The sequence below is a fragment of the Lipotes vexillifer genome, unplaced genomic scaffold (genome assembly GCF_000442215.2).
Source record: "Lipotes vexillifer unplaced genomic scaffold, Lipotes_vexillifer_v1.1 scaffold69, whole genome shotgun sequence".
Classification (NCBI taxonomy): domain Eukaryota; kingdom Metazoa; phylum Chordata; class Mammalia; order Artiodactyla; family Lipotidae; genus Lipotes; species Lipotes vexillifer.
In genome coordinates, this window is record NW_006790942.1 from 3337109 (window position 1) to 3351179 (window position 14071).

At 41.6% G+C, this 14071-nt stretch overlaps 1 protein-coding gene across 1 annotated transcript in view; it reads left to right on the plus strand.

The window, feature by feature from the left end:
• Positions 1-14071, plus strand: part of RGS20 (regulator of G protein signaling 20) — an 80748-nt gene that overhangs the window by 52325 nt on the left and 14352 nt on the right. Inside the window, 1 exon segment of the mRNA XM_007464023.1 lies at positions 10592-10740. Coding sequence (XP_007464085.1) covers positions 10592-10740 — 149 coding nt within the window.

Genomic DNA, 14071 nt, shown 5'->3' on the forward strand with positions numbered 1-14071 from the left:
TGATGCACGTTGTTGGTACCAGTCAAGGGAAGCTCAGAAAACAGCAAAAGAAAAATGAACAGATGTGGCTCCGGAGGAAAGGAGCTTTGTTCCTAATACAGAGCAGCAACAAAGACCTGGTAGTTTGAACAGGCTCCAAAATATATCAGGAGGGATCTTTATAGGGCGAGACTGAAGAAATAAAGTAAAATTACCGCCCTAGCATAGTGCTGTGAGAGGAGGTTGGATACTTAAGGTCCAGGAGGGAGATTCTCCTTCATTTATGAGATAGTAAACTTTTCTAAAGAGAGACTTCTTAGCAACTCTTGGATTACCCGGAAGTAATGTTTGTGTAGGAAAAGGCAAAATCAAAACTTGATTCTCTGTCCTTATTTACCAGTTTTCAAAATCAGTTGGTTCCCTAACATTTTCTAAAAGCAACAGTGAGTGTTTTAGTATCACTATGAAATCACGGATGTACACACATATGATGTTTCAGTTCATTGCAGTTAATATTCTTATTGATACTTAAACTTTCTCATACTTGGCAGGGGCAGCCTTGTTTATATTTGCTCATGGCTCTGAAGTTTAGCATTTTTATATAATCAAATCTGCCAATTTTTTGTGGTCTCCGGGGGGAACAGTAGTTACATTATGATACATTTAGGCATCTAAACTATGAGATACTAGCCAACCATTGAATGAATGAGATAGAGCTACGTGTACTGTCCAGGAAGATTTCTGAGACATTTTTAAAGTAAAAACTATATGGCACAGAGTCACACATAGCATCCAAGGCCATTTAGGTAAGCATACTAAAACTATGTTTTAAACTAAAGTTAATTACACGTTCTTAATTTCATAGAAGTGGTCCTGGAAAGAATCACATCAAACCTTAAAGCTGGTTATTTCTGGGGGTGGGAAGACGATTGGAAAGGTCAGAGGAGCTGTGATTTCTCTGTGTACCTCTGTGTTCCGGATAGAAGCCTAGCTGAATGTTCACCAGCGTGTATTCATGTTTTGTTGGGGATTTTTGTTTGTTTTTTAAAAAATAGTTTTATTATTTTCAAGCTCAGGTTTAAATTAATATTTTGCCTTTGATGAAATCTTATATCTGCAATTTCATTTGCAAATGGTTTCTGCATTTTGGGCCAAAAGAAATGAACAAACTGATTGGAATGTCTAAAGACCTAAGTGCATGTCAGCGTTTCTAAAAATATATTAAGTGGAGTAAGTTAGACAAATATCATATGATATCACTTATATGTGGAATCTAAAAAAAAGTGATACAAATGAACTTATTTACAAAATAGAAATAGACTCACGGACATGGAAAACAAACTTCTGGTTACCAGGGTGAGATAAATTAGGAGATTGGGATCAACATATACACACTACTATATATAAAATAGATAACCAACAAGGACCTACTGTATAGCACAGGGAGCTCTAGTCAATATCTTGTAATACCTATAATGGAAAAGAATCTGAAATATATATATATCTGAATGACTTTGCTGTACACTTGAAACTAACACAACATTGTAAATTAACTATACTTGTTTTTAAAAATGGTTTAAATTTTTTTTAAAGTAAAAGATAAAAAAATAAAAATATGTGCAGTCTCAAGGGAAACAGCATAATGCATTGGAGAGAAAGAATGACTCTGTGTGTGTTTGTGAATTCTAATCCCACATATGCACTCTGTGTGTGTTTGTGAATTCTAATCCCACATATGCTATCAGCTAGCCATGTGTCTGTGGATAGCTCCTTTGGCCTAAAAATTAAATAGATTAGATCATGTTCAGGTAAAAGTAAGCATCATAACTGGAACTATTATCACATTAGTGTATTTTAAAATGCACGCGTCCGCACTGAGCTATCAGATTTCTGAAAGAGTACCTTGGACTGACAGGCTGGTACGAAGAAAGAGCATAGGCTGAGGGCTCGGTGACCTGGGCTACAGGTCATCTGTGTCACCTCAGCGGGTGAGTTAAGCCTCTTGAAGCCTTGGTTTCTTTACTGAAAAGAGGAATTAATAACTGTCTTTCCTGGCTAACGAAACTGTGGGAAGGAAGGAATTAGGTGATACCCATAAAAGTCTCCTGTAATCTGTAAAACCCCATAAAAATATGAGCATTATTCTCTTAATTAGCCTTGAATACTGCTCAACCAATCAGACCTTTCAGGTGGGATGTTGATGGAACGACTTTCTCTGTATGTGGTACCGTAAAGCTCTTTAGCACAGCAGAAGTGCAGTCACTACTCTATGTGAGGTATGATGTGAGACAAAGCATCTGTTTTTGTTTTGAAGTGTTCATTCATTCAGCCAACCTCTTCTTGCCATCCACTCTTCTAAGCACAGAGGTTCCAGCCCTTCTGTGCTTGCTTCAGTGTGATGACTGCATTCACCCACAGAAGGGATAAGAGAATCCCTTAAGATGGTATTAGACTCCACTTTTCTACTTCTGTTTTCATTTCTCGAATAAATGGACAAATAGTCTGGGTACAGCCAAACACAATAGAAACAAATCATTACTCGAGAAGCAAAGCATTTGGGTTGTGCCTTTGTCTTTTCTGAGACACTTAAGTTGGAGAAACCTAATTCACTCCGGTGTGGGCAGTAGACCTCAGTGCTTTGTCAGGTGAAAAAGAGAGGCACGGGGTAGTGTGTATACTATGCTCCCATTTTCTTAAAAGTGTATAAATGTGTGTAGCTATCTGGAAGGACATACAAAAAACAGATAATGATGTTTTCCTTTAGGAGTTTTCATAGCAAATCCTTCAGTATTGTCTGGTTTTTCCTACCATGGGCGTGTGTTATTTTCATTTTTAAAATGACTTTTAATATAACATCATTAGTAAAGTATCACCTTGTTTCATCAGCTCAGCTCTAGATTAAAGACGCGAATGGGGATGATTCATTCTGGAAAGAAGCATTAAAATGGCTTCACAGGAGCCCCTGACTATGTTAGACATTGTCATGGGTTAAATTGTATACCCCCCCAAATATGTTGAAGTCTAATATGGCTGAATGTTCGTGTCCCCCAGCAACAAAATTCATAGGTTGAAATCCTAACCCCTAAAGATGATGGTATTCGTCGGTGGAGCCCTTGGGAGCCCTCATGAGTGTGATGAATGCTCTCATAAAAGAGGCTCCAGAGAGATCCCTAGTCCCCCTCACCTTGTGAGGACACAGCAGGAAGGTGCCAGCTCTGAACCACCAGGAAGAGTGCCCTCACCAGACTGTGACCTGCTGGCTCCCTGATCTCAGACTTCCAGCCTCCAGAACTGTGAGAAGTAAATATCTATTGTTTATAAGCCCCGAGTCTGTGGTCTTCTGTTATGGCAGCCCGAACGGGCTAAGACAGAGTCCTAACCCCGGTACTTGTAAATGTGGCCTTATTTGGAAAAAGGGCTTTTGCAGATGTAATCAAGTGAAGATGAGGTCATTCTGGATTAGGATGTCTTTATAAAGAGAGAGAGCTCGGGACACACAGAGGAATTTCTCCTCTCAAATTTCCTTATGTTCTGGCTTAACTCTTTCAGAGCCCATCATGTCCTACTGATGATAAGATTGTGTTTCTAAAGGTCGTTGAGGATGGTTTTGAATGTATGTCCTTTAAGGTTCTTGGTCCTCCTTCATCAGGATCTTGTCTATGATTCTACACCTCATGGAACATGGACTCAGGTCTCAGGCCCTTCTAAGAGATGAGATTTTTTTCACACAATACTTGATGTTTCATCATATTCCCAATGCATAATTCAATAATGGCTATTTTTAGAATTTGGAAACCATAATGAAAATAAATAGCTATTCATGGAATCCAACTACCAAGTTCAAGCTTACCAGAAAATAAGAAATAACTTTTCTAAGCTAATCATGGTCTGGTTAAAAGTTTTTCTAACTAGTTACTGCTTTCAACTCCAAATTACCAGAAGATTGCGATCAAGATTAAGAATTTACCTTTTGGGGAACTTCCCGGGTGGCGCAGTGGTTAAGAATGCACCTGCCAATGCAGGGGACACGGAGCAGCTAAGCCCGTGCGCCACAACTCCTGAGCCTGCGCTCTACAGCCCGTGAGCCACAACTACTGAGCCCATGCACCGCAACTACTGAAGCCCGCGTGCCTAGAGCCCATGCTCCACAACAAGAGAAGCCACCACAATGAGAAGCCACCACACCACAACGAAGACCCAGTGCAGTCAAAAAAAAAAAGAATTTACCTTATTTACCTTGGCTTTTGCTTGAACTTTGAAAGAATTCTCTTGAATGCTGGGTTCCTAGGACTGGAAAAGCAATGATTGAGTAGGATTATCTCTTGGCTAAGATCCGAATAGTTAATAAACTGCCAACCTGTTTTTCCCATTTCCTCAGGCTGCCATAAATTATAGAAAATGTTTCTGAGGTCACTGACATTGGTTTTACATTCATCTAACTTTTGAGCCTCGGGATCCTCAAGCAAAGGCAGCCAGTTACTGGGGCCTCATGTATGTGGCATGCTTGGGTCATCCCAACAGACACTGAAATGACGGCCAGCAGTCTGTGCCAGACACACACCAGGGGAAGAATAGAATAGCAATATCAAAGGAGCACTGATTCCATGTTTCTTAGAAAAAGCAAATGGAAATGAAATGTGTGTGGAGTTCTCCCACACATATGATGGAGGTGAAGAAAAAGATGCAAGCTAGTTTGGCTAATCAGACCACATATCAGTGCCTGAAAGGATGAACTGAACTAACATAATTGACAATGGCATATTTTTTAAATCTTGTAAATAGGTAGCATTCATTTAATATATGTTGTTAGTCTTCATATTAATTAGCTATGACATTTTAAAAATTCAGACATATATATGTATATGTATAACTGATTCACTTTGTTATAAAGCAGAAACTAACACACCACTGTAAAGCAATTATACTCCAGTAAAGATGTTAAAATAAATTAATTCTCTACAAATATTTAGTGACACTAAATATGCAACTCTCCCATAAGCAACAACCTATTTGCATTTTGAACAAGCCTGCTGTAATTTAAAGCATCTCGATCTGACAATTAAGATGACTAATAATGAAAAGTTCCAGTAAATTTGAAAACTAGATGAAAGGGATGGATTTTTTTCAGGAAATGAAGAATACCATATTGACTCAAAGCCGGGAAGAAACTATGAAAAGAACAGAAATCAAAGAATAAATTGAAAACATCATCAGCAAGCCACGCCTGAAAGGTTCTAGTAATTTTATCGGCAGATTCTACATATCTTCAGGGAAAAAATAATTCTCTTAGAAAAAAACAAAGATAAATAGATTTTAAAAATCCCTAAAAAATATTACCAAATCAATTTCAGCAGTATAATAAAAGAATAATCATCTTTTAGACCCAACAAGAGTTTACTTAGTAAGGTAAGTGTGATTCAACCTTAAGAAATGCATTTGGAAAAAAAAAAGAAAAAAGAGAAATGCATTTGGGGGGCTTCCCTGGTGGCACAGTGGTTAACAATCTGCCTGCCAACACAGGGGTCACGGGTTACAGCCCTGGTCCAGGAAGATCCCACATGCCACAAAGCAACTAAGCCCGTGCGCCACAACTACTGAGCCTACGCTCTAGAGCCTGCGAGCCACAACTACTGAGCCCGCGCACCTAGAGCCCATGCTCCACAACAAGAGAAGCCACCGCAATGAGAAGCCCGCGCACCGCAACAAAGAGTAGCCCCCGCTCACTGCAACTAGAGAAAGCCTGCGCGCAGCAACAGAGACCCAATGCAGCCAAATTAATAATTAATTAATTTAATTTAATTAAAAAGAAAAAAAGTATTTGGGACTCCCCTGGTGGTCCAGTGGTCAGGTCTCTGTGCTTCCACTGCAGGGGGCTTAGGTTCGATGCCTGGTCAGGGAACTAAGATCCCACACGCCACCCAGCGTGGCCAAAAAAAAAAAAAAAAAAAAGAAATGCATTAATGTGATTCATTTCATTAACTATTCAAAGGAGGAAATTCATATGATCATCTCAAAAGATCTTTTTTTTAATGCGATAGAATTTGACATTTTGGAAACTTCATTAAGGAAAATTTTCAAACATACATAAATGTAGTGAGGCTAGTATAGCAAAGGCCATGTGGTCAATGACACAACGTCAACAATTATCAACATTTTGCTTATCTTTATATTCATGTTTTATTAACATTTTTAGCTTCCTCTCAGGCTGTCACATTTCACCACTGCTCAGCAGGGCCTGGGTATCATGACCACTCCCGCCACTAAACGTTCCAACAGCTAGTGACTGAGTGAAAACCATGCCTATTAATTTAGAATTTTGAGGAACTGAGAGATGATAGCTTGTTTGTAAATTTTATAGGAATGGCATATATCTCTGTGTACTTGTGTATTTAAAGCTTTAAATGATTTAAGTTGTCAGAATTACTGAACCACGTATAAGAATTCCAAGAAACCATACAAGAAACTGTAATTATCTTCAGAGGAAAAATTAAATAGATTCTGACACCAAGTTGAGACTCTACAAAGATGAACTGAGACATGGAACACTGAGAAAAGAAATGAGGGATTATAAATTAGGAAAATGGTTAACATCCCAGGACTAATCCAATACAAATGCCAAAAGAACATAACCAGCAAGCATTAGTCAATGTGGAAGAACACACTGGAGAAACACGTTACAACTGTAAACAGTGCAGTACCTTTTAACACAGTCTCAGCAACATACACCTCTCATTTTGTCTGATGAAAGACTTTCACATTCAAAAGAAGACAATGAGATATATATATAATCTTTCCAGCAACTATCAAAAAGGTATAAGTCCATCAGTACGTGAGTGGATAAGGAAATTGTGGCACAACTATACAATGGAATACTGCTCAGAAATACAAAGGAATGAACAATACAACAATCACAAAATAACTGCTGAATGAAGAAAGCCAGATAAAAAAGAGTAGATGTCGTATGATTCCATTTATATAAAATTCTAGTCAATGCAAATTAATATATAGTAAGAGAAAGCAGATCAGTGACTGTCTGGGGCTGGCAGATACAAGAGGGAGGGATCCCAAGTGATGTGAAGAAACTTTTGAGCTTGATGATGTGGTTTTGACTGTGGTCGTGGTGTCACAAGTATATACATGTCAAAACATCAATAAACATGTGCCATTTATTGCATGTCTGTTAGACCTCAATAAAGCTGTTTTCAAAAGTGTACAAGAACAGGGCTTCCCTGGTGGTGCAGTGGTTGAGAGTCCGCCTGCTGATGCAGGGGACACGGATTCGTGCCCTGGTCCGGGAAAATCCCACATGCTGTGGAGAGGCTGGGCCCGTGAGCCGTGGCCGCTGATCCTGCGCGTCTGGAGCCTGTGCTCCGCAACGGGAGTGGCCACAACAGTGAGAGGCCCAAGTACCACAAAAAAAAAAAGTGTATAAGAACAGAATTTGATGAGATTTGCCTCTGCTTTCTGAAGGCTATATTCAGTCATGAGCAACCCTGTGATGTTCTCTAAGAGTTTACTCACTAAATCAAGATTCTTCCAGGTAAACTGGCACTCTTTATCCCCAGGTTCTGCATCCGTGGATTCAACCAACCTCAGATCAAAAATACTGAGAAAGTTCCAAAAATCAAAACTTGAATTTTGCCTTGCACTGGCAACTATTCACATGGCCTTTACATTGTATTAGGTATTACAAGTAATCTAGAGATAATTTAAAGTGTCCAGGAGGATGTGCACAGGTTATGTGCAAATACCACATCATTTTATGTAAGGGACTTGAGCATCTGTGAACTTTGGTATCCTGGGGGTCCTGGAACCAGTCCCCCATGGGTGCTGAGGGACAACTGTATTTACAAAGAAATAGGTGTGTACGAACAAATAAAATATGTTAACTATTAAGATAGGCTGGCACAACTTATTTTATACTATGTAAAAGCAATATAAGAAAACTTGCTTAACTTGGTAAAGTTATCTTCTCCCAGAAACCTCCGACACACAGCACACATACAGGGAAAATACTGTCAGTCTTCTCATTAAAGTCATGAAGAAAACAAAAGTGCCTGACAGTATTTCTACTTTTCAATATTTACTGAACTTCCTGGCCAGTGAAGTAAGACCAAGGAGAGGAAAGAGGTATATACCTTGGAAAGGGACAGAAAGTAAAGTGTGATTATTTATAGATAGTATCTAACTAGGAAACAAGAGATTCTAACAAGAGAATTAACAGGAAGACTTGTAAAACTAAGAGAAGTCAATAGGTCAGATAGAGTGTCATTAGCCTTCCTAGACTCTGAAGTAACTATTTAGAAACATGGGGCAGGGGGAGGTATTTACAACAGCAGCAAAAATTGACCTCTAAAATATTCAGGAAAAAAAAACCTATCAAAAATATGCAGAACCTGTTTGAGGACAACTCTTGAACTGTACATAAGACAGGGTTTAAATGAATAGCTATTTCATGACCGACTGCGGAGACCCAGTCTCGCAAAGACGTTGAAACCCACTGACATGACCACGTCACAATCCTTCCTTCTTTTGAGAAGCAATGGGGATTTTGTTTTTAATGAGGCAAGGTGCATCAGTATCTTTGAGAAAATAAGTTACCCGGAGCATCTTTGGCTGAAAGCATCTTTGTTTGGAGACTGTGCTGGCGTGGCCTTGCCTCTCCGTGTCCTGAATGAAGTGAAACCATTGTCAGTCTCTGGCTCCACTGAAATGCCACGGATGCGGTGAGAACGTGATGCCAGAGGCACCCAGCTTCTCCCCCAGGGACATTCAAAGGGGTCCACTCAGGAGGCTGGACCACCCAGGCTGGGCGCTGTGGACGGTGTTGTAAGCATTGTTCTGGCTGTGGAGGAAGGGACAGTAAATCCCTCTGATGGGTCTCTCGTTCTGTCTTGGAACTTACATCCCAGGATGATTAAAAGACAAGGGCCAATCCTGAGTAGTAGTTACCGTCCAAGCTCCTGTCCTCACCGCAGGACAGGCCAATAAATCAAGAGACGGGCTGTTGAGGCAGGGAACAACTTTGGAGAGCCAGCAGACCAAGAAGTTGGTGGACTAAGGTCTCAAAGAACCGTCTTCCGCAAATTAGAGTTCAGGCTTCTTTTATACTCAAAGGGGAGGGAGTAAAGTCGAGCACTTCCTGGTTCTAGCCCGCCTCTGGACGGGGCTGTGTGAGTTTCTTTTTTCCTGCAGCCATCCACAGGTGGACCTGGTCAGGATGTTTCTTGTGAGCTAAACAAGGGTATTTTAGCTTAATGCTCATTACCTGGGAGGCAGGGTTCTCAGAGATGGGCTGTTAATGTATCATTTAAGCTTATAGGCAACATCCCTTTAGTGATGAACTTGTAATAGAACAATGGTTCTTCCATATTACAGTCATCCCTGATAGGTACTGAAACAGATGCCATTTCTCACAAATATTTCTTGTAAATCCAGTGTGGTCCTAATCAGATTCCCACATGGTATTGATGAGCTGATTCCAAAATTCCAGTGGAACACAAACAGGCAAGAACAGCCAAAAAGGTTTTTTGGTTTTAATTCATAACCTTTTTTTTTTTTTTTTTCCCCTGGCTGTGCCATGGCAGCTTGTGGGATCTACAGTTCCCCGGCCAGGAATTGAACCTGGGCTACAGCAGTGAAAGCCCAGAATCCTAACCACTACACCACCAGGGAACTCCCTGGTTTTAATTCATGAAGAGAATTTAACTTACCCAATATGAAAACATACAATAAAATTATGATAATTAAAACAAAGTCCAACAGCATATAAGGATAAGTAATAGTAGGGATAGATGAATCTAATGTTGGAATAGAATATCAAATTCCGAATTGGATTCCAAGGATCTATTTAAGGTTCTTTAACACAGATTGGACTTTTTTTTTTTTTTTTACCCTACCAACAACTCAAACCATTGTATCAAAAATTAAAACGGACACAGCAATTTCTTGTTTCCTATGCTGCGTTTATATTTCTCTCCTTCAACCATTCCTGTAGTTCTCAGGCAAGGCGAGGGATGAAGGGGTTTCCGACCACGCAATGCCCAGGGAGGAAGGCCAGGGCATCGTCCCTGCAGGTGGCAGGATGGGTGTGGGTCACTGTCCTGAGCCGGGCTCGCGTCCTGGGCACCCCTGAGCAGGACTGCGCACTGGCGCGGTTCCAAGGGCTTTGCAGCTGCGATCCAGCTGCCCCTGTAACTGTCCCCGTCCTCACGATGGGCCAGGGGGGGCCGAGGTGGGGGGGGGGGACTCGAGCTCTGAAACGCACCTGTGGTAGGTCCTCACCACGATGTCTGAGGGATGTGATGCCAGTGTCTGTCTCCTTGACCCAAATGTGAGCGCCTTAGCACAGGGAGCCCCCATTCGTCGTTTCACTCCTAGAATTTATCACAGTGAATAAATGTTTGGTCAATGAACGGATTGTAAGCACTAAATTTTAAATGTTTGGTCAATTAACGGATTGTAAGCACTAAATTTTACCAGAATTAGCAGAAATGATCTGGAGAGAGTCACGCTGCATCTTCTCAATGATCCAAACGACAGCGGAATCGGAATCTCCAGCTTATGTGGTGCTAAGTCTGCCCCCGCCCCCCTTTTACTTTCCCTGTTGCAGCCGATGGGATCAGAACGCGTGGAGATGCGAAAGCGGCAGGTGTGCGCCGCCCAGGGGCCCGCAGCCTCCGCCCCAGGCCCGCGCGGAGTGGGGAACCGGGGGCCCAACGCTTGCTGCTTCTGCTGGTGCTGCTGTTGTAGCTGTTCTTGGTAAGGTTTGCGGCTTTTCATGATCGCGCTCCTGGTAGGAAAACGGTACCCTGAATGGTCCCAGTTTCTGTTGAACGCAGTAAGTGCTTTTAAGCAACTGCTGTATGCCTGCCTCTGATGTGGGTTCTGTAAAGGACAACAAAAACAAACAAACAAACAAACCCAAGAGGAGGCTGCATCCTAGCTCTGGAGAGACATATGCAAATCCCTGAAATCAGGCTAACTAATGTGTATCAAATATCTAAAGAGCAACCTAAGGCAGCTGACGATTGAATATTAATATCTGGGCAGAAAGGAGTGAACTCAAGGCCCTCCAGTTGGTAACAAAGGCTTCATGGAGGACTTAGAATTTAATCTGGGTCTTTAAGTCTAGGGTTATGAAGGAGAATGAGCCTGCATTTTATATTCTGCTGCTTCTGTTTTATTACTATTGTTTTTTAATAAAGAAAAATGTCAAAAACTAAGCTTGACAGAGAGAGGAAAATCTAAAAATATAGGCTTACTTACTAGTAGTGGAAGATACACAATCGTTGCTTTAAAAAAAGAGATACAACTTGAGCGTTTGAGTCACTGTTGCAGGTCTGGAGAAACGGGGCTGATTTACACCCAGAAATCACAGGAACATTAGGTTGCATTTCTGAAATCTTGGGTATGAAGCGTGCTTCGTGACAGCCAAATGTGTGCATAGCTTTAGGCAATTCAATTATTGCAATTCAGTTAAGACCAGACCTCACTACGCCGTGGAGAAGCAAAACTGGGATTGATCAGGGAAGTGGGGGTGGCCAGGCGGGAGGCTGAAGGTGAAAAGTCCAGGATGGTTTGGGCTGTTCCTGCTTGCCTCGGGCTGGTGTTAATTTCCATAAAGTTCCAGGCCGGTGCCTCTGAGGATGGAGGTTACCCTGATGCTGGGAGGTCTGTCCATTCGGGACGGAACCCCAGACTCAAGTGGGAATATGGGGGAGAGTGGCTGACCAGAGCCTAGCAGCCCGGAGTTTAAAGTGAGCCTTCAGCCCTGACAAGGGGTCTAGAGGACGCGGCAGGAGACTGGAGGAAAGGGAGCATTGGCACCCCTGACGCACCGAGGTGTCCAGGACCCCCGCTATTCGGGGAGGGGACCTACCAGGGGGTGAAGAGACTGCACTGAGGCCCGTCTTCCACCCTTTACACTCTGCTCATCAGGCTCAGTGAGATGATGCCTGAGAGGTGTGCAAAGGTGTCTCTGTGCAGCAGGGATGCCGCCTGGCATTTACCCCATCCCCCCCTTCCCTGCTCTGGTGGCTTGGGATGGCACAGGAGGCGGGGACCATGGCCTGAACAATGTCTGGGACTGATGGTGTATGGGCGACAGGTGGTGATGGGTCCCAGAGCAGCCTCCTCCTACTAACGTCGACCAGGGCGAATAAAAGATAAATCTGTACCTGGACATCCTCATCACAGCCAGCACCTGTGTAGCACGTGGTATGTGGGTCTACAAAAGACAAGAGAGCAATGTCTTCAAAGTACAGGAGCAAAGTAACAGAAAACTTAGTCAAACTATAACTCAGGAGTATAGGTAAAATAAGTCATTTTTAGACATACAAAGGCCAAGAGAGGTAACTGCCTTCAGACCCTCCCTAAAGAACTAAGGAGGTATTCAAGGGTAAAAAGGGTAAAAAGTGAACCCAGAGGGCAGTCATGGGAAACAAGTAACACTGATGAGTACAAAAGAAGCAAACACAGCTATAAAACTTGGTATTTAATTTTGTGTTAGAAAGTGTAAATCCAGAACCATAAACAAATAACCTCATGTTAACAATCAACAAATCAAATACCTCAGTCTTTCTTAGGAAAAAACTATAAGAACATTTTCTTTCAAAATTAATGGTATTTATGCTTAGTCAGAAATGGAACATCGATTTTTCCACATCAAGGGAAGGCAATAAGAGAATTACTGGGGCTTCCCTGGTGGCGCAGTGGTTAAGAATCCGCCTGCCAGTGCAGGGGACACGGGTTCAAGCCCCGGTCTGGGAAGGTCCCACATGCTATGGAGCAACTAAGCCCATGTGCCACAACTACTGAGCCTGTGCTCCAGAGCCCACGAGCCACAACTACTGAGCCCACATGCTACAACAACTGAGCCTGCACTCTAGAGCCCGCAAGCCACAACTACTGAAGCCCGCATGCCACAACTACTGAAGCCCGTGTGCTACAACTACTGAGCCTGTGCTCTAGAGCCCACGTGCCACAACTACAGAAGCCCACGTGCCTAGAGCCCATGCTCTGCAACAAGAGAAGCCCACGCACCGCAACAAATAGTAGCCCCTGCTCACCACAACTAGAGAAAGCCCGCAGCCAAAAACAATTAAAAATTTTTAAAAGTTAAAAAAAAAATACTGAAAACTTTATCAGCATATAGCAAAGGTGGCTTTAGCAAAAGAAAGAATGAGCTATTCTATAAATACCCAGATTCCTGGCATTAGGTGACCAGCTCATCCCAGTTGCCTGGTTGGTTTCAGCATTGAAAGTCCTATGTCCCAGCAAACCCATGAGCCCCAGACAAACTGGGAAGGTTGGTCACCCTACCTGGTATCCAAATCCACAGAAACAGATTTATATTCCTATATTTAAGCCAGATGGCTTAAAAGCCTAAACGTGAATATCCAAGAGGAAGACACAAGATGATATCTTTATGATCTTTGGTGTTGGGAAGAATTACTTTTAAAAAGAAAAAGGAAAATCCGTAAAAGGAAGAGATTCATAAATTTGGCCACATTAAAATATTAAAATATGCTATAGCAGGAAAACTAAAAACACATTTCATCCAAAGACTTGTACGTGAACATTCATTGCATCATGATTCATCCTGTGAGAGGGGTCAAAGCAGCATTAATCTGATTGAGAAAAACTGAAAATATCTGGATAGATGCTTTGTGGTGTAGTTACGTAATGTGACACCATCCGGCTTTTAAATGCATGTGTTTTAAAGGAGAAAAAGGAGAAAAAGCAACTTGTAAAGCAAAGCATATTTACAAAGTTTGGAAATATGTGCATATCTATATATTTTTATTTATTTATTTATACATTTTTAGAGAGGGTAGGGTAACTGTGAATGGTAATGATAAAAAACAAAAAAATAAGTGTGCTGGTTATCTCAGGAGAAGAAAGGGGGAAATAGGTTGGGAAAAAAGTGCGTGGAAAACTTCAGCTGTTCCAATATTTGATTTCCTTGATTTTTTTCACAACATGCTTTTGAGATTTATCCATGTTGAGAGTACACAGTGAGTCCATTTTTTTTTTTTCAGAGCGATTTTTTTAATTCGTTTACAAGAGTCCATTTTTAAGAAAGGTAAAT